The sequence below is a fragment of the Acomys russatus genome, chromosome 2 (genome assembly GCF_903995435.1).
Source record: "Acomys russatus chromosome 2, mAcoRus1.1, whole genome shotgun sequence".
NCBI lineage: Eukaryota > Metazoa > Chordata > Mammalia > Rodentia > Muridae > Acomys > Acomys russatus.
The window spans coordinates 27,679,472-27,701,439 of record NC_067138.1 but is presented as its reverse complement, the minus strand read 5'-3'; the positions used below and the strand labels follow the sequence as shown (position 1 = coordinate 27,701,439).

General features: G+C 39.7%; 2 protein-coding genes across 2 annotated transcripts in view; both read right to left on the bottom strand.

Moving 5' to 3' along the window:
* The window catches only part of LOC127201237 (lipoxygenase homology domain-containing protein 1-like), a 339,490-nt gene that overhangs the window by 280,447 nt on the left and 37,075 nt on the right, over window positions 1–21,968 (bottom strand). The window contains 2 exon segments of the mRNA XM_051159652.1: window positions 12,808–12,979; window positions 13,692–14,330. Coding sequence (XP_051015609.1) covers window positions 12,808–12,979; window positions 13,692–14,318 — 799 coding nt within the window. The 5' untranslated portion in view covers window positions 14,319–14,330.
* LOC127201219 (oxygen-regulated protein 1-like) lies at window positions 4,992–10,955 on the bottom strand. The gene has a single exon (XM_051159631.1). It carries the CDS (start codon window positions 10,862–10,864, stop codon window positions 5,249–5,251), a length of 5,616 nt encoding a protein of 1,871 aa, XP_051015588.1. The 5' UTR covers window positions 10,865–10,955; the 3' UTR covers window positions 4,992–5,248.

The following is a 21,968-nucleotide window of genomic DNA, read 5'->3' as shown; positions in this document are numbered from 1 at the left end:
TAGCCATTCTCTTTCAACTTGAAGAGAAGTTCAAGCTCCTACTCCAGGTTAAATCATTACAACTCCTTTAATTTTCCTTCACAGAGTGTTTATTTCCCTTGACAGTTTGCAAATTTTTAAGATTGTATTTCTCTCCAAGCCTGTTCAAGAGCCACTTTTCTGGCTGGTGAGGAGGTGGAGAAAGGAGAACACTCCTCCACTGCCAGTGGGAGTGCAAGCTTGTACAACCACTTTGGAAATCAATCTGGCTCTTTCTCAGAAAGTTAGGAACATCCCTACCTCAAGACCTAGCTATACCACTCCTCGGAGTACACCAAAAAGATGCTCTACCATACAATAGGGACATTATTCATCTATGTTCATGATAGCTTTCTTTGTAGTAGCCAGAATCTGGAAGCAACCTAGGTATCTCTCAACCAAAGAATAGATAAAGAAACTGTGGTACATCTATACAATGGAATATTATTCAGCTATCAAAAACAAGGACATCATTAAATTTTCAGGCAAATGAATAGATCTGAGAAAGATCATCCTGAATGAGGTAACTGAAACAGAAAGACGCGCATCATATACACTCATTTATAAGCAAATATTAGCCATATAATACAGGATAACCACACTACAATCCACAGACCTAAAGAAGCTAATTAACAAGGAGGATCCTAGGGAGGATGCTTAATTCTCATTCAAAAGGGCAGATGAATAGATACTGAATGCAACTGAAGAGAGAGAGCTGAACGAGAGCATAGAATTCTACTCAGCAGAACAGGAAAGTTCTCTAACATAGACCACATGCTGGCATACAAAAAAAAGCATTAACAAAACCAGAAAAACTACAATAATTTTATATATCCTATCTGACATTATACAATAGAAGAGCAAACAGAACCCTCATATGAGTATAAACTCCTAGAAACTAAACAATCCATTACCAACGAGGAATGGTCAAAGAACTCAACAAAGAAATCAAAATATCTCTGAAACTAAATAAAGACGAAAACACAACATGATAAAACTTCTGAGACACAGTAAAGGCAGTCTTAAGAGGGAAGTTTATAGGCCTCCATGCCTACATTTAAAAATTAGAAAGAGCACAAATAAATTACTTATTAACCCTACTCAAAACTTTGAAAAAACAAGAAGAAGCCAAACCCCAAACCAGTAGATGAAAAAAAAAACAATTTTAAAAAAGTATGACTTAATGAAATAGAAACCAATAATCCAAAGAATATCTAATAAATAAATAAATAATCCAACAGCATTTTCCTTGAGACAATAAACAAGATTGACAGATCCTTCACCTAATTACTGAAAAGAAAGGAACAGATGACCCATATTAACAGAGTCAGAAATGAACAAGGAAATGTTACAAGACACCGAAGTCAGAATATTGTGAGAGGATACTTTAAAGACCTGTGCTTTATTAGAGTGGAAATCAGAAAGAAATTAATGATTTTTTTATTCACCCAATGTCAGGACCCCTCCAGTGGAGTCTTGTGACAAATGATACTGCACAACCGGAGGCCATGACTCCTACTCAGGGAGAGCCTCCTGGAATGGGTCTGATGTTCCTGCCAGGAGTAACTGATTGCAGCCCCCCTCCCTGTTTTCTTATTAATTTGTTTTGGAACATTCTGTTTTTACTTTCTTATCAGAACTTTTCAAGTGTAACTGTGTTGCTAGGAGATGCCCTAACTTGGGACTGCAGCCAAGGGTCATTCAGGCAATATTATCACCAAGTTCCATTCCACTTGTTAATAAAAAACATGGCTAAGGATTAATCATAGTTTATATTATGACTTACAAATAAAGTGTTTAAGAAAGATTCAGATAGTGACGAGAAGAGCTAAGGAAAGAACTGTCTTGACACACAGATGTTTGGCATAATGAGAGAACATTGACCTCTGATAAAGAGGGCACACGCATACTGGTACCAAGCTAATGACTTAAGAATGATGATTCAAGATTGAAGACAACATTATTACTCTGCATCCTGTATTTTGAATTGTATGAAAAAAATGTAACCACAAAAAACACTCCTGTTTCAAAAAATGTCTATAAAAATCTAGCTTGTTTGCCTGCCAAATATACTCAGATTCAAAAATTATCTCTGGGTTTGTCTGTTTGTCATTCGCCTATCTTTGCCCACTGACGCTTCGAAGAACTCCCATTCCCATCGACCTATATCCGACTGAAATGGTCCATGGCAACCCAAATTACAACAGAGCATCTTCAACAATAACAATAGGAAAACTGGATGGCAAAAAAGAAAAAAAAAAAGGGAAAAAACTCCAAGAGGATCAAATACTTAAATTTAAAACTAAAAATGCTAAAGCTGCCAAACTAGGGGAGACAAAAACAAAACAAAACAAAAACAGCAAAAAAAACCAAACAAAACAAACAAAAAGCCCTATAAAATATAGGTATAGGAAAAGGACTTTCTGAACAAGACTTTGTTTGCCAAGGAAATAAAGCCAAAAATTGGCAACTGGGACCTCATAACACTAAAATACATCTGTTCAGCTAAAGAAACAATCAAATAAGTGATGGAAAAACACACAGAATGGAAAAAATTCTTATCAGCTACATATCTGAGGATTAATATCCAAAATATACCAAAAAAAAAACCTCAAAAACAAGGAGTCAAGATAAAGATAACCCAATGAAAAAATGGGCTAGTGATCTAAAACAAAAAGTTCTCAGTAAAAGAAAAAAGTTGGCTAAGAAATGCCTTTTAAAGTGTTCATCATCCTTAGCAATTAAGGGAATGAAAATTAAAACAACTTTGAGATGTCATACGACCTTAGTCAGAATGGCTAGTACCAACATAACAACAGACAACGAATGATAAAAAGGTTGTGGGCAAAGGAGAAGCCTCATTCACTGTTGGAGAGAATGCAAATGTTTGCAGCCACTCTGAAAACCAGTATGAAACATCCTCAAAATATTAAAAATAAATTTATTATGTGACACAGACATACCACTCCTTGGCATATGCCCCAAAGCCTAGACAACCTGCTCCCCTGATATTTGCTCATCCATGTTCAGTATTGCCCTAGTCACAATGGCTAGGAAATGAAAACAAGCTAGGTGTCCTTCAAAAGACGAATGGAAAATGAAAGTGTAGTACTTATGCACAATGAAATACACTTCATTTGTAAAGAAAAGTGAAAGCATGAAATTTGAAGGTAAAATAGATCATATTGAGTGAGTTACACCAGACCCAGAAAGACAAACGCCACATGTTCTTTCTCATCTGCAGTTCCTAACTCCAAATCTTCAGATGTGAGCATGCAGAACAGAGTGAACACATAGACCAGGAAAGTGTAAGGGATCACAGGGATGGGGGAAGCTTGAGAGAGAAAGAGGAGAATGTACATTATATTTAGAGAGACACAGAGAAATGAGAAGGAGGCTCCAACTGGGAATTGGAAAAAGCTCAACTCAGAACAAGGAACAAGGAACATCAAAGTTATTTGATAAAAACTCAAAGAATCGTTTTATATTTATATATACATATATGAATACAATTTAGCTGTAAAGAAAATTTAGATAGGCAGATTTGGGCCCAGGGGTCCCACTCAAACTAAGGCACCAGCCAAGGACAATACAGGCGGTACACTTTAAACCCCTACCCAGATCTAGCCAATGGACAGAACATTCTCCACAGTTGAGTGGAGAGTCGGGTATGACTTTCACACGAACTTTGGTGCCTCACATTTGACCATGTCCCCTGGACGGGGAGACCTGGTGGCACTCAGAGGAAGGACAGCAGGTTACCAAGAAGAGACTTGATACCCTATGAGCATATACAGGGGGAGGAAGTCCCCCTCAGGAACAGTCATAGGGGAGAGGAATAAGGGGAAAATGGGAGGGAGGGAAGAATGGGAGGATACAAGGGATGGGATAACCATTGAGATGTAACAAGAATAAATCAATAAAAAATTTTAAAAAAAGAAAATTTAAATGGTGAAATTTTCAGGTAAATGGGTGGACCTAGAAAATATTATTTTATATAAGGTATCCCAGACATGGAAAGACAAACACCACATGTTCTCTCAATCTGCAGTTTCTAGCTCCAGTTATAGATAGATAGAGAGATGGATGGATGACAGATGATAGAGATAGATAGATGGATAGATAGATAGATAGATAGATAGATAGATAGACAGACAGACAGAGTGTAAGAGTTAGAATACTAGGACATCTTCTGTGAGACTACCTCTCTTAGAAATAGCTGCATAACCAAAACCTGATAATGCAATATCAATAGACAATGTTAACACAGAAGAGTGACATCTTATGGGGTCTGTCTGGCCCCTAAATAAAGAACTATGGGCAAATAATGAGTGCTGAGAAATGAAGAAATTAGCCTTTTTCAGCAATGAGCCTCCTAATTGATTATGTAGTACAACATGGCCAGCCCTGAACCTACATACACAACAAACAACAAAAATGGAATCAGCGGGTTATATACTTATATGTTTGCTCATACACATGTAACCCTAATAATCAAAGAGGCTATCAATCTGAGAGTGGGAAGACATGGGAGATGTTGGAAGGAGAGACACTGAAGGGATTGGAGTAGGGAAAAGGAAGACATGTTTTAATTCAAATGTGTACATTTTAAAAAATAAGCTTAAACCTTTAATTTAAAGATTACAATTACTAGAAAAAGTACTAGAGAGACAACTTAGTAGTGATGTGCTTTTTTTTTTTTTTTTTAATGAGAAAATGGTGACTACTGTCCTACTTAGGAACTTCAGTGAATATTCTGAGGAGACTGGAGCCAAATCTCTGGAACAAAAACTGGCAGATTGTATGGAGAGGTTGCAGTTATGCTTTTTATTCAACCATCATTTACATTAATGAATGAAGTGATTTAATGTTACATTTATTCACTAATATATTCGATATATATATATATATAATTGAAAAGACATATTGCTTGTCCTGGCCATATTTCTGATATCCTGATCAAAAAAGTCACTGATAAAACATTTAAAATGAAACCACATAAAACTTTAATTACTAAAAACAACAACAAAACAACATTACTTACTGAGAAAATGAGGAACAAAGCAATAAAAGCCAAACCACATTTATCTAAGAGTAGGTTTCCAGGGTATTCTCATTTTGAAAGAATAAGAAGTTCTTAGAGAGAATCTACCCTAAATGCTATCCCTTGTACTGCACCTTTTTGTGGGAAAAAATATATTGACAGGTAAGGGGTGTGCTAATACTGAAGCTATGAGTCATCTTGCTCATTATTGCTTTCAATATCTATTACATTCAGTTCATTTTCTTCTTCCCATATGAAAAGAATTTCACCATCTAAAATATAATATATTTCTAATTCATTTCTGGTTTTGATATTTAAGGATTTCTCAACTTGACAAGTATCTAAGAAGTAAACTAGACCACATAGTCCAAAGGGAAACTGACAACTGGTATTTTCTCTTACTGCTCGGTTGGAATTTTCTCTTGAGTTCTGAAATCTGTTAATTAAGTTATTATTTTCATCAACAAATTTGAAGTTATTTGTCCAGTTGCTGGGCTTTAGTGTATTAGAATTCATATTCCCTACAACTAGCAATGATGTCTGCAAACAATCTGAAAGTCTTTTTTTAAAAAATAATTGGAATTTTTTCAAATTAATATCTTCCTCCAAAGAGTTGGCATGTTTGTGTTTCATTTTTTCATCCACCAGGACAATCCTGTTTTTAAAATAGAGTTCATTAAACAAATCACCAATGCCATTATCAATAAATTCTTTGCCAACACTCACTTTATTGTTCCCACTGCTGAACATGTTTTTGTTTGACTGTAGCAGAAATGGATATATTTTCATCCATAACTGAAAACCCAAAGAATTTTCAATATCAGAATCTTTTCTATAAGCAAATCCTCGGTCTTCCTCATTTACAGGTTGAACAATAACAGTTAGTATTGGACAATGTTGACCACAAAGAGCATAAAGTTTATCCAAAGAGTCGCCTTCCTGAAGTGCACCATGGGTTACATTACTTCTGGGTAATGGTTGACTTTTAATAACATTATCACAGACAGGGTGGACTTTATTACCAGCAGGAGCAAAGGCTTGAGTAGCAGATGGGCGTGTGCTTTCAGATGGATAATTATCCTTCTCCTCTGTGTGATGCTTGGGTATTCTCTCTTTAGAACAGGTTTTATTCTGAATATCTAGGAAGTCGTCACAAAAGGGTTCAGAGTCACTGCCGTGAGGAAAGTTAAAATAGTTGCATTTCATTTCAAGGGGTTGAGTCATTTCCTCCAGTTCTGAAGAGGACAATTCAGCCATTGTTGGACCAGGAGCCAAATCTCCAAAATGTGAATATGGCACCTCACTGCTGTTCTTATCAGTTAGAGTATCCACTGATGTCGTGTCTGCATTGCCATACATGCCAGGGTTGTCAGATGACACCCTCCACAAATGATTTTCTCGGAGGAGCCATTTGCCATTGTCAACCAGTTTCCCCCTCTCTTTTTCTGCAAAGACCCTGTCATGTTCAGTTGGTTTTGTAGCCTTTTCTATGCTGTTGCCTGCAAACCCATCTCCTGTACTACTAACGTCAACTTCACCTTGTCTTTTCTCCTGGAATTCCTGCAACATGTGTGAACGTCTAGATACCTGTTCAGAAGAGACCATTGACTGGCATTCAGAACCATAAAGGCTTGATTTTTTAGCACCCTGATCTTCCACAGGATTATAAGGACAAACTTGAGATTTGTGTATAGCCCCATGGAAAAACGGTGATTTGATGATCTCTGCCTTGCCATAAAGCTTTTCTATTGCCCTTTTGACAAATCCTCTGTTGTATTCTTTCTCTTGGGCTGTGTCATCACTGTCATAGTGATCATCACTGGACGCCGTACAAGGGTGTCCATTCTCGCTGTCTGTTCTATAACCTGACCAGTCTGAAGCTACTGGGTTTCTATTATGTTTTTTTAAATTAAGTGAGGACTCTGTATGACTTACATTTTCCATGCTTTGTACCATCATTTTAACTCTCATCTTAGTTTCTCCTACACTGATCTCCTTTTCAGTGTTTTTATTAGAATCGTAACAAAAAACTAAAGATGGTGGTGTCACCTGCCCACTACCAGTTGTCATAGTACTTCTCTCCTCTTCTTTAATATTCCTACCTGATATGTTCATCAATTCCAAAGTAGCTTCTACCTCTTTTTCCATTGATTCCTCAGCTTTTTCTTCAGCAGTGTCCTTTATATCAAAGATATCTGTGTCTTGGCTTTCTAATTCTTCAAAAGATTCTAATTCTGAAATGTTATTTCTTTCACCCGATGTCATGCTATTGGTTATCGATCCTGGCTCTTCAGAAGTCCTTGATTCTTCCTTATCAAATGGTAGATGTTTCTTTTTAGTCACAACTTTCTTAAGTGAGCAGTTATTAGATTCTCCTAGGGGACTATAGTCCTTATCAAATTCTGGATCCATTTTACTTAGAAAAAGACCATGGGAGCTTAAGTTACTAACATTTTGAGATGATGCTGACATATTACAGTCAGTTTTATACATAGGGTCTGCCAAAATATTTAGATCTTTTAGAACTTCATCAACTCCTTTGAGATTTTCAGTTAATTCTAAATCATCAATGCATTTGTTTTCTTTTGAATTCACAGAGTCAATTGTATTGCAGTCTCTGATGGGAATGTTAGTCTCATCACTTGGGTAAGGTGCCTCATAGATACTGTTCTCCTGAGCACAAGCCTTATGGGCACACACATCATCTGTAAGTAAACAGGTCTTTCTAAGGTAAGAAGCATCATTTGTGGAGGGCTGACTCATAGTACAACTGTTTCTAGTGACAGAGGTATCACTCAGGTTACCTATCCCTTTTGGAGGACAAGTCATATTCACAGTGCACACCTCACATGGAGAGTTATGTGACTTCCCAATCATTTCTGAAACACAGAACTCAGGGCCACAGTCCTCCCTGACAGAGGAGCCTTCATCCAAGATAGTCTTCTGTGTACTTTCATTTTCATTATTCTTGACAGCACTCTGAGTGCTGGTTGCCATATAATTTGCTGGTACTGTGCTTTGTTCTCTCTCACTGGGTCCACTGCAATTTTTGGTTGATTCCACTAAGTTGGCAACAGCAGCCTTCAAGTCATCAGCTTCCTCTGTGATGGCAACGTGCTTCAGAACTTCCAACAATGCAACTGTTTCTGAAGATCTGCTGGTAATCTTATGAGCATCACTTGGACAGAAGCCATTCATGTTTCCCTTTAGGTTTAGTACCAAAAGCCAAGCTAGAAGGAGATTAGTGGATGATTTACATATTGCAGAAGGGAAGGCAACATCTGCTAAGGAACCTGGTGATTGAGTAATTCCATTCTGATTTTTCTGATTATTAGAAACCAAAGCTTCCAGGTGCTGAAGCAACAGGGCTGGGAAGTAGTCTTTTGGAGCATTTTCTCCCATTGTATCTACCTGAATGGCAGCCTCAATACTGTTCCCATGTGTAGCTAGGTTTACTTCTTGGTAAACAAGGCTCGCTTCTGGCTTTGACGTTTCAGTAGATAAATTACTTTTAGTATTATGATCGTTGACGGTGATTTGTGACAAAGTATAATGGTCATGCAAAGAAACCAAATAAGGATCGTTCAGAGACCCATCCTGACTCTCACAAAGATTAAGCTGTGCACCATTATCTTTAGTCACAAGAGATTTACTCACCTCTTGATTCTTGCTGCCCATCCAATTGGCATTTTTAGTTTTGGGCTTATTATTTTCCATAACAAAACTATTTTCTTTTGAAGAAGTTGTATGGAGATTATTTCCTGGAAACCCATTACTGTTATAATTTTCCACATTATTTTTGTTTTGGCATAGTGGAGCTGACTTTCTATGCTCAAAATCTGGATATGGATTTATGCTATGCAACCATCTCTGTACATAGTTCTTAACTGAATGATGGGGGATACCCTCAGGAAAACCAGGTTTCTTCACAGGAGCTAGTGAATTTGCCATGGGTGTAACGCGCTCTTCTCTCACTAAAACCCTGGACTTCAATTTGTCTCCTTTTTGTTTTTTCTGGTTTTTTAAAGTTATGTGTAAATCATTAACTTTTGGAACTAAACTCTTTTTGGTCATTCCTCTCAGATTTCCAATTGATATCTCCATTTGGGACTGTGGTCTGTGCAAAGCTTTCTGGTTTTCGTCAAGGGTATCAAACACGTGAAGTAAACTTTGATTTTCCAAATTACTTTTATAAAGCTTAGATTCCCTGTGGAGAAGTACTTTCTCTCCTTGCCCAGTTTCTTGTTTTCTGAGTCCTCCTATATTTACAGTCTTTAGTGGTCTGGGTTTTCTTTTGGCTAAAAGTTTTTGGCTCTTAGGACTTTGAAAAGTACTTAATTTACTTTTATGGAAAGTCTTGGAAATTCTGAAATTATTTTTGGGGAAAAAATTACTGGATTCAATGACCATGTCACCTGTATCAAGGCCTTCTTGAAGAGGACAGTCTGGGTCTTGCAACAGTATTTCTTGTGCAATTGTTCCTGCTTTGTTTATTTTCCCTGCTTTATTAGAGGCCCGTTTGGTGTCAATCACTTTTTTCTTCTTCTTGGAATTTGTCATTTGCTGCTGAGATTTCTTCTTCTTTTTGCTGGCAAAAGTGGATAAAGCCTGCTTTACATTTTCTGGTGGATGTTCTCCGATGCCACAATAAGCAAATTCACTAACAAGTCTGTCCACTCGTGCAGTGAGAGTAGAAGATCCTACCGAAGAAACATCCAAAATATGTTTGTCATTTTGAGAGTTGTTACCTGAGGAAAGAGTTGTATCGGATGAAATAGAGCCAAACCGATCGTTGGTGTTACCATATGTCCTGAAGTGCTTGATACCAGCTCTGTCTGACACCACACTGTCCTCTGTGCCTTCCTCCACAACTGAGTTCTCTGACATGGTTGCTGGTAAACCGTTGGTATGGCACACCTTTAAGACCTGCTGACTTGTGATTTCTACAGCAGTGCCGGCATTTATGGCATTTGACTTGAGCACTCCGCCTTCCTTTGTTCTGTCCAACGTTGACTCCATCTCATCATTGCTACTAATCTGAACAAGCTTATTAGATACTGACGACATTTTACTGCAAGAATGTGTAAACATGTGGTACCCAGATTTTTCTCCACCCTCTCTTTCCTCACTATAAGAAAACTGCTTTTCTTGAACCTCTGTTTCAGATACTACAGTGACAGTCCCTATCACAGATTTCTTTTGTCTCCTCCTCCTTGGCCCAGGCGTTGGGGGCCGATAAAAATGTTTTACCTGTGTCTGGCTTGCCTGAATAGTGTCTGTCTCCAAAGATGCATTCTCCCAACCAGCAGAACTACACATTTCCACCTGCTGCTCTGTCATTTGAGTATTTTCTTCCTCTGTCCAATTGCCCTGCTGAGCGGTGTCTGCAATGTCTTCGGACAGTGAGCAGGCTGCGAGCTTTAAACTAGATGGTGGATCATCTGTTTTTCCTGGATGACTGCTCATCCTACTCTTTTCATCATTATTAGAAAGGCCAGCTCTGTTGACAGTGGTTGTCCACTTAACAGTTTCTTCTTCTTTTATCTTGAATCGAACTTTCATCACAACTGTCATAGTACCATCTTGATTAAACACAACTGACTTCTCAACACCATCTTCAGAAGGATAGGCTGAGAGAGTGTGAGAATCATGTTTTTCTAAGGTCAAGTAATTCTCGGGGGCTATGGAACAGTCTGAGTGGCAATCATATGTTTTCTCCGAAGCCAGGGAATCAGTCTGGGGTCTTACGACTGAAGACGTATGTGTGCTCACTTTCAAGATTTTAAGAGTAAAAGATGCCATGTCAAAACACAACACAGAAAGCAGAGAAGTTGTAAATGTCCCAAAGAAGAAGCAGCAAAGAAAGAAGAAAAGAAAAAGTTAGTACAAAATACTTTTTTGTGTATTTTATAATAAAATGTTGCAGATGTGTTTCTAAACTGTATATAGTCAGTGCTTGTTTAGGGAAAATCTTATTGCACTTTGTTTTTATTTTTCAATCCACTATTAAAAAGTGAACTAGCCATACTTTAATGGAAACATTCACAGAATTTTAATTTTTAACAACTTTATAAGGGAATGTTAATAAGAAAAATATAAAGTATAAATTCCTAATGATTGTATTAGATAAAAATGTTTTCTGTGTAGTTTTGTTTTATTTGTTTACCAATACTAAAACTAGAATCTAATAAAGTTCTATATATTTATGTAAGACAGGCAAACAGCAGAGTATGGTGGTGTTCTATGTGAGATACACAAGAGACATTAGAAGCTTTATAAAAACAGAAACATCTTTAGTACCTGATTGATCAGATATTTAATTTGTATTAGTGTAATCAGTGCAGTTCATTTAATATATACATAAAAAGCAGCTGAGTTAGACATAGCCTAGTATGCCTTTTAATGTGAGTATTCTGTCATTAGCTTTGGCTGTTATGCTTTTTAATGTAACAGATTTCCTCCTAGGAGTCCTTATAGATTTGCACAAATCCCCTAAAGTAATTTCCTTTGAAGTTTTTGGAGATAAACCTAAAAAATATTTTTTATAATTTTTAATAATTAAAAATATCGCATTCTCGACTCATTGAAGTAAATTTAACAAATCTCTCACAGCCCCAAAACTCTATCAAAAGTCATAATAATCAGCTGATAAGAGACACAAAAAGAGAAAAACACTTCAAAAATATGACCAATGTAAAAGAGTACTATGTGCAAAATATATGTTTTGTAGTTAATACTTTAAAGATATGTATTGCTGGGCATGGTGGTGTTCACCTTTAATCCCAGCACTCGAGAGGCAGAGGCAGATGGATCTCTATGAGTTCGAGGCCAGCCTGGTCTACAAAGCCAGTCTAGGACAGCCAGGGCTACAAAGAGAAACCATGTCTCAAAAAAAAGGGGGGAGAGGGGTATATTGACAAATAAGAGTATACATTTGAAATAATTAAGTGAAAGCAGTAAATTATTTAATCCATGCTAGCAATAAGAACAGGGATTACTATTTCTTAAAATAAAGATTATTCCAAGCCTAAAGAGAATGGAAATTCAAATTCAAATATAAACAGCAATCAGCACACTGGCATAGAGCTTACGTTTCCTTGGAAATAATGAGCACAATGAGTAATGGGTTATTCTCACACTTTTGGGCCTCAAAATAGCCCTTTCTCCTCCCTGCTAAGGATAATACTGCACTGTTAAACAAATCTTATACTTGTCACAATTTAGGTTATTGTCATTAGTGTGAACTGACTGCATGAACCACTCTATTTTGATCAAAAAGTGTTTCTTAGAATTGATAATTTTACAGGAATACCTTCAGAGGGGAGGACATATATAGCTAGATTAATTTTTACTATATAAACCATTGATTTGTTGTGCTCAGCTATGAATGCTATTCAGACAAAAGTCTACAGCTACCAGAGATGTCACATACAATTCCATAAAACTCTTTCTGAAGAAAGAAATCCTGACATTTTGTTTTATAAAAAAATAAAAAGTATACTTCATCCTTTTTTAAAAAAAATGTATATCATTGATTATTTTGGGAAAGTCTTTCAAAAACTCACCAGATAACCTCTGTGATTATTTCCATCTACAGATTATCTGTTTTCATTTTGGAATACTTTTAATCATCACACATTTTGTCTTTTGAGATGAATGAACCTGGTCCTTTAAATATAATCTTTATTGGTATGCCAAAAAAAAGTTTCAGAGTTAAAAATAAAGTCTATTTGTAAGTTACTTACTCTTTCTTTTTTCTAACATAGCTTTTCCTTTCCGGTGCACGCGATGAGAGATCCCAGGTAACCTAGCAGGAAGTAAGTACTTTTGGATGTCATAATTTCCTGGTTTAAATGGCTCCCTTCCGGCTGCCACCACAGCTCCAGAGCTCAGTATCACTGCCTGGAGACTAGGAACCTAGAAGAAATCAGAATCACTGTTCTCACATGAACAAGTACTGTCCTCTCCAGTCAGTATGTTTATAACTTTGAATGGCCCAATTTGACAGGCTCTCCAGATTGAAAGAAATAATAACCAAGCATATTTCAGATGCTAATTATGGACATAAAATAATCTAGGCCGGTTGGAGGATGGGTGTAACCAGACCAGGCACACTATTGGGCCTGCATTCTAGCTAGAAGGTGACATGCAAGTTTTCTGGCATAACTAAAGGAATCTTTAAAAAACTATGTGGCATTTCCGGCCAAAATCTAATTACAGCCATGTGCCTCTCAATCCAGAGAGAACTGGGAAAGGGCCTGGTGGAATAGCAAGCAGGTCTAGAAGGTGATTTCTTAGCTCCAGACCTGTCAAAGGGACACTAGGAAAAGGCTTTTTCTAGATAGGAAAATGCCACTCCCTTGCGAGAAAAACTGTAAAAATCGTATTTTTTAGCAAAACATGGTCAGTATTAAAGGATTAGAGAAGGGGAGAATGCAGATACTTGCCAATCCAATGACCTGTCAGATTGTGACAGGAAGAAAAAGAACATCTATACAGGCACGTGCAGATGCATAAGCACATGTTTACACACACTCACGCACACACGCACACACACACGCATGCGCACACACACGCATTCACTCACACACGCACACGGAAGATGACATAGTGTCACCAGAGCACTCACTTTTCTTCCATCTGTTGCATACAGCTTGGCCACCGGACACTGCATGACCTGTGTCAGGTACTGAAGAAAGGCCTCGAAGCTCTGAGTGACCCTCCGACTAAGAAGGACCACACGCCTAGTCTTTGGGTCACCGTTCCGGAAGACCACAAGCTTCCTTGGGGCACCAAGCATTCCAAGAGCAGTGTTGGCCACAGTGGAAGCAGCGGAACGGAGGTGCACGTGTGTGCTTATAGAGCGGCTACTGAGCCAGGGCCGAGGGCGCCTGCGGGCCTTGTCCAGGTCAACAGGCAGCACCTTCCTATTGTGGGAGCACAGGTAAGACTGGCCGTCCTCCAGCTCCTCCAGCCTGGTGATGCTGTGCCTTCCACGCGGTGTGCTGATATTCCTCACCCCAAACGGCAGGGGTACCTTCCTGGATAAATTGTCCAGTAGAGCATCAAAGGTCTTAAAGGAACGAGGGTTGACCACCACCCTCACACCGCCAAACTGAGGGTCTCCGCTCTTGTAGAAGCTGATGCGTTTAGCCACTACAGGATGAGTGACATTTGAATGGCGAGGGGAAGGAACTTGACCTTCAGAAGAAGTCAGATGAACCATGGAGAAAGTAGTAGAAGGTGTCTCACTCATTTTGCATGAGACCTAAAGAGGGCGGGAATGGCTTATTTCCACAATGTTCTATAGCTATACCGCTAAGACTATATGCTTATACTAATACTTGCTAGTTATAGCTGGAGACATTCATAAGAGTCCTAGAGTTATATTTATTAAATATTAAATATATTTATTAGCAAAAATATATTTATTAGCTAAATATACTTATTAAGTTTGAAAGACAGTGTTAAGATACTACCAAAATAAGTGAAACTGGGAGATTTAATGCAATCATAGAGTCGCTTGCCTTGCTCAAAACGCTGAGTTGGGTCCTCAGCTGGGGGTGGGGAGGAGAATAAGGACATTTATGGCTAAATTTTTAGTATAGCACATTGGCACTTAAAAAGATGAACGTAAACAAGTTATGGGATGTATGTCAGCACAGCAGAACCCTATCAGCTGAAGGGTCTGTATTTTTTTTTTTTTTTTTTTTTTTTGTCATAGAAAGATAATTCATGGCATATAATTGAATGAAGACCTTATTACCAAGTTTCCATAACACAGGTTTGTATGTGTGTGGTAGAATAAGGTGTAAAAGACAATTTATTAGATATTGGTGCATCTAGTGATTTGGTTAAAGCACTGCTTGTGCGGCCTGTTTGTTAAGCTTGGCTTCACCTGCTGCCGGGAACAGAAGGACCTGGAAGAAGAACTGAAACAATGGACTGTTGCCCTAACAACCGGCAAAGTGCTGCATAGGCTGCTGTAGGAATTTGCTGGCTTGCCCAGCCTGCCTTGTGGTTTTAGGGTATAAAAGCATACAAACTGGCCCGGGGATCAAAGCCTTTCGGGAGCTATCCTGGCTTTGGTCCAACAGTGACATCTCCCCTCTTCTCTCATTGGCTTATTTCAGACAGATTCCCACAACATTCCTGAAAGTCCCTCAGTGAAATCTCCTGCACCATGACCCCCGTTAGGTCAGCTGCTGCTCTGGGGCCCTGAAGTCACTGGGACTGAGAAATGTGCACCCCAGCTGGGATTCCAGCACCCTCTTCCAGTGGCTGAGGGGACTGTAAGACTCAGAATCAGAGCCCCTAAGTATATGAAGATGAGACTGGCCTGGGACTTGTAGATCAGATAAGGCCCCTGGGAGACAGGCAGAAAGAGCCTGTGTGCACTGGGTCACCTGCAGGAGACTGCATTTGATGAAGGAGTACTGAAATGGCACTGGTCTCCAAGGAAAAGGTAGATTGGTCTCCTGTGAAACAGACTAGGAATTTACACTGAGACCGACTAACTTCTGGATGAACGGCGAATGAGTGTGTGAAGACTTGTGGTGGTCTCACAGCTCTGTGGCTTTGGGATCTGACTGAGCTCCACCCTGGGGTTTGGCTGAGGTTGTTTCACCTAAATGGGCACTCGCCTTCTGTGAAAGGAGGTGACTGAGCACAGGGACATACTGAGCCCTAAGTCACTAAAGTCACTTTGCAACAGGCATCTGCTTGAGGGAGAAGCCTGTCTTCTTGGGCCCTACACACCACAGGAGGCTAGGCACATAGAAACTCCATCAACACTTGGTTATGGAATATTTCTCTTCACGGGGTCTGCATCATTCCGGTGTGAGACTCACACAGCCTCACAGATCGTCAAGCCTGAAGAACCAAGGAAGCACCCCCAATTAGCTTTTCCAGAGGATGAACTCTTGCACATGATGCAGCCTCCCAACTGGCTTCAATTCTCAGTGCCTCATGGAGCCAAGGCAGTCCCAAGACCACCTGATCTTGCCCTCTCAGTGACGTCCACCCTGATGCACAGCTCACCAACCTCAACCAGCCGGCCAGGTCCTCTGAACTCCAGCTGGCTGCGTTGCAAGGAAGAGCTTGTCCCAATGTGTTAACTGGGTAAAATGTTAGGTCCCCCCCTTGTCCATTGTACCCTGGAAGAGATAGTCACACTCCCAGTATCCCCAGAGCTCCTTCACGTAAAAGAAAGAAAAAGAGCAACGGATGAGGTAACTATTGCAAATCAGAGGGCCTGGCTGATTACCACAGAGAAGAAAATAATGTCAGAGGTGACAGCTCCCAGCTTAGTCCAGCAAGCTCATGAAGCAACCCATCTGGGGAAAACTGCCCTATAAGAACTTCCGCAGAGATATCTGGTGGTCTGAGCCTGCCAACACTGACCATGCAAGCTAGCAAAGTCTGTCTGCAGTGTGCTTGGAACAATCTCAAGCAGCCCCCTTCGCTAACACAAAGTCAGGGGTCCTGCCCATCTGAACATTAGAAGTGGGCTTTAGTGACAGTCAGTCCAACAGAGGGTACAGACCCTTGCTGGCTATATCATGAATTTTTTAAAGACTGAGTAGAAGCTTTATCTACCCACACAGAGAATTAACTTGGAGCTTGCACACCTGGGATCACCTTCAATCTTTAGGCTGAGATGGGAAAATGAATAAAACTTTTAAAAAACTGTAGGCCAAGAAACAGACTTCCTTGACTGGTAATTCTGCTACTTGCATTCTTTCGATTGCATTGCACACTTTGTGAGTGATCTCCTTTTGAGATGCTCTTTGCCTTCCCACCTCTGCTCCTTCCAAAGGACTCAGGGGAACACCAGGTGTGTGAACATACACTCACTGCCCCCAGTTCTTAAAAGATCTGGCTGGAAATTCACAGAAAATTGCTTAAAGTTGCAGGTATCAATCCATGGGTAAGCCACACCCACACGAGGGTCACTGTGGACCGGAGCCAGGAATGGCCTGTGAGAGCTGACAGAGACAAGCCTCTAAAGTTGACCAGCTCAGAATGGCCTCAGAATGAGATAAACATTGATGTCAGGAACCACCAAGTGGTACAGCTATGGAGAGTATTTGTAGAATTGCTTCATGTCCCATTTTGGTTTTCAATGCAAGGGATCTAAATGAGGGCCATTTACAGATTAAACAACTGAGCAACATCCTCAACCACATTTTTAAAAATATTACTAAACTTTGTAAATCTTTAAAAAATTAAAAAAAAAAACATAGTATTTCAAAAAAAAATCACAGAAGAGACACAAATCAGAGCTCCTCCAATGGGAAAAGTAAGAGTTTGGCAATTCATCAATTTCATCTGTCATGACCTAACAGTGAGATGGGGGAGGAGGGAGGCTTGAACTGCAGGTTAACATGTGAATGGAAAGAAATGAGTATCATCAAGAGTGTATCATGATAGCAGGCTACCAAGAAAAGACTTTATACCCTATGATCATATACAGGGGAAGGAGGTCCCCCTCAGTCACGGTCATAGGGGAAGGGAATAGGGTGAAAGCGGGAGGGAGGGAGGAATGGGAGGATAGTAGGGATGGGATAACAATTGAGATGTAATATCAATAAATTAATAAATAAAATTTTAAAAAAGAAAATACCAGTTCATACTAGAAATATTATTATAAAGATTTGATTTTACACTAAAAAAGTATATCATGAAGATTTGTAATGAGTATATGTAGAAGAATATATATCATTAAGTAAAGAGTGTATCACGGAGATCTGTAATCCCTAGAGGGATCTGTATCATTAAGTAAAGAATGTATCATGGACATCTGTAGTGGATACATTAAAACAGAATCAAATGCCTCCTCTGCAAATTGGAGGAAATGAAGATAAATCATGTCATGGAGCTCAAGCTGAGAACCACTCACTGTAAGTGACAGAATTACTATGAACCTACAAAAATGGAGCCATTTAACTGCTGCATGCACTGCCTGTTCTAAAACAAAAACCAGGGGTAAGTAAAGAGAGGACTTTTTGTTTGTTTGTTTTTGTTTTGTTTTGTTTTGTTTTCGAGACAAGGTTTCTCTCTGTAGCCTTGGCTATCCTGTCCTGGACTCGCTTTGCAGACCAGGCTGGCCACGAACTCATGGAGATCTGCCTGCCTCTGCCTCCCCAAGTGCTGGGATTAAAGGTGTGCCACTACGCAAGCTGAAGAAAGGTCATTTTAAGTCACAGAGGGATTTCTCGAGGCCAGAATCTGAGTGACAATATTAGAAGGTGTAGAAAGGCTTTATCTAGAAGTAGGTCTTCCTTTATAGTATACGTTATTTCTATTGTTTTTAATCATTTTAACAATTAGTGCCTTTGAAAGCATAAGAAAGCCCTGCATCCTTGAAGACAAATTGAACAAAAGAGATGTAATTGGTAGTATAGAGGTAGCAAAAGGCAGGCTTGCACTGTAAATCTGCCTCAAATTGCTTACATAAATATTTGCAAGCTATCATCCAAGACTCTGCATACATTTCCCAAGTGACTTACAAATCTTTACATGCAGTTCTGAAGGGGAAAAAAAAAGAACATTCTGTATCAACCTGGCAATGATTTGCCTCTCCCTTTCACTTCCCCCAGAGAGCTAAAGTGATTATAGTTTTTAAGATAATAAAGGTGGCATCGCAGGCAAGTGCGTGAGTAGCTGGGAAATCCAGCTTTTCAATAGAGTCAGCAAAACTGAAACCTCTTCTCATCCTCAGATAATCACTGGCCTGACCTTGGGCAGCTGCTTAATCTCTTTCCCCTCTTCAACTATAAGAAGCTAAGAAGCTGATTCACCAGTGTATGAATACAAGTGGACAGAAAGAAAGACTCCTGTCTGTTCTGTTCACTGTGACTAGGTTAATTGACTGTTTCAGAGAGTAAGCAAAGATGTTATGTCTTCTCAACAAAAAGAAAGGGTAGCTATGTTCATAGCCGCTTTATTCATAATATCCAGAAACTGGAAACAACCTAGATGTCTCTCAGCTGAAGAACAGATAAAGGAACTGGTACATTTACACAATAGAATACTACTCAACTGTTAAAAACAGGAAATCTGGAAATTTTCAGGCAAATGGATGGAACTACAAAATAATCTCCTGAGTGGGAAAACCCACATAAAGACACATTACGCTATGTATGCACTTATAAGTGGATATTTGCCATATCCTACATGATAACCATTCTATAATCCACAGACTCAAAGAAGCTAAGTAACAATGAAGGCTCAAGGGAGAGTGCTTGATTCTCCCTCAAAAAGGGAAATAAAATAGACATGCAAAGTGGATAAAGAGAGAGAACTGTGTGGAAGAGGGGTGGGAAGGGGAAGAAGGGTAGGGAGGGATCAGGTGGGGAGACAGTGGGGGTGGGAGGTGAGTGGGCTGGGAGAGAGAAGGAAAACCAATGGGGTGGCATCTTTGGGACAAGCTGGAGACCCATGACAGGGTAGGCTCCTGGGAGAATGTTGGGGTGCCTGAGACTCAGCAGCAGGGAATATGGAGAGTGAAATGGCCACCTCCTATACCCATGCAGGAATTCCAGTGGAGGGAGTAGGACACTGACATGCTCATAAAACTTTCGATGCAAAATTGGCCCTACCTATAAAATGTGCAGGGATAGAGATGGAGCAGAGATTGAGGGAAGAGCCAAACAATGACTGGCCCACCTTGAGACCCACCCCAAGAGAGAGACAGCCACTGACACTATTAATGATACTCTGCTATGCTTGCAGACAGGATGTTAGATAAATGTCCTCTGAGAGACTCCACCCAGCATCAGATCAAAGCAAATGCCGAGACCCACAGCCAAACATTAGGTGAGCTCTGGAGTCCTGTGGAAGAGTTGGGGGAAGGGTAGAGGGATGCTGAGGGAACAAGAGCTCCACAAAAAGTCCAACAGAGTCAGCTAACCAAGAACCATGTGGGCTCACAGAGACTGAACCACCAACCAAAGAGCACGCATTGGCTGGCCGTAGGTCCCCACAAATATGTAGCTGACGGGTATCTTGATCTTCATAGGGGTCCCCTAGCACTTAGGACAGCAGCTGTCTCTGACATGGACTCTGTTGTTGCCTGCTTTTGCATCACTTTCCCCAACTGAGCTGCCTTGTTGGGACTCAGGGGAAGAGGAATCACTTATTGCTGGTGCAACTTAATGTGCCCGGGAAAGTTAGGGTGGGGAAACTCCCTTTTTCTGAGTTGGGGGGGGGGGAATATGGAAGAAGATGGGAGGGCAGGACTGGGAGGAGAGGAGGAAGGATGCTGTGATAGAAATGTAAAATGAATAAATAAACTAAAACAAATTTAAAAAGAAAGGGTAAATGTCTGAGGAACCAGTAGCACCATTCACCTTGCTCTGGTCATTGTGTATCTTGTTGGCTCGAGATGTCACACGATCTCTCATAAATATGTGCAATTACTCTATATCCACTTTTAAACGTCCTTTGCTATTTAAATAAAAAATTTCAGAGCCCTTTATCTCCAACTAGTTGGTTCACGTGTATGTTTATTTGATGATTAATAAATAGATAGTTGAGACAAATTTCTACCTTTTTTTGGAAAAATTAAATGCATCTCTTTGTAAGGGCATTGCAAAGATTTTAATGTTTCTAGTCTTCTGCATCTTCCTGTTTGAAACCCTGTTAACTTGGTGGTCATTTGGGAAACATATTTGTACATGGTGAAGGTTTTTGAAAAGCTTTACATTTCTTTGCTTTGGGGGCTAACAAACTATGCAGAAAAGTTTATACCTGGACCAATAGGGGAGAAAATGTAAGACAAAGCCCAATGGAGAAAGAGCTAATACCCTCCCCTAACCTTTTTCTTATTCCATTACTGCCAGTTCTGTTTTGTGCCTAATCCATAATGGGCAAGCTGAAGATTACCGTGCTCTGGAAGATGCCAGACACACAGCAGTGGAATAAGCCACTGGTGGAAATTTTAGGTAGCTGTGTGGTTTTGCACTCATGGAAGTCAGGCTTAGGAGCCCATGGTGATGTACGCCCTGTGTGAATAACACAGACATAAGGAAGATCCAGCATTAAATAAAAGGTTCTGTCCCCATTTCAGGACAGAATACAATCGCTGGGCAAGAGGTTACAAACCAAATTCTTTTCCAAGGAAGTGGGTCAGACCTTGCCCGTTTTAATCATGCACCTCTCTGGGAATCCATTAACATTAGTGGTGTAATTCAGGAGTGACCTGATGATGTGTTTGAGTGTCAAGGAAATACTCAGGAAGAGATGTCTAGTCCAAATTGAAAGCAGCAAATGGAAGGTAACACTTTCCAGAGGAAATCTATGGAAAGCATAAATGCCAGATGCAGAGTAGGGGTCCAGTGCCCTCAGAAGGAAAGGGAAGCTGGTGTATCATGTGGCCACCACACAGGAGCAAGACCAGCTACGTGAACGCTAAGTCTTGACAGCAAAGTGTGCCATTTGACAACTGTGCTTCTGTTTTAGTTTATAAAACTAATCAAAGTTTGGATAGGAAAGTTTTCCTCCAAGCATTTTCAAACATGCCCTCTGAGATTGGAATAATGTGGGCTTACCAAGAAAACAAACCAAGTGATCCGTTCAGCTTGCACTGAGGAATAAGTGGAGACAGACGTAATGAGGAAACTGGAATCTTAAGAACTGAGCCATCTCCTCAGCCCCTTCTCTCTTTTTTTTTTTTTTTTTTTTTTTTTTTTTTTTTTTTTTTTTTTTTTAAATAGATTTTTTTTTTTTATTAATTTATTCTTGTTACATCTCAATGTTTATCCCATCCCTTGTATCCTCCTATTCCTCCCCCCCCCCCCCCATTTTCCCATTATTCCCCTCCCCTATGACTGTTCCTGAGGGGGATTACGTCCCCCTATATATTCTCATAGGGTATCAAGTCTCTTCTTGGCTACTTGCTGTC

Coding starts and splice junctions, on each gene's coding strand:
- LOC127201219 (XM_051159631.1), bottom strand. CDS start 10,864: ATGGCATCTTTTACTCTTAAAATCTTGAAAGTGAGCACACATACGTCT.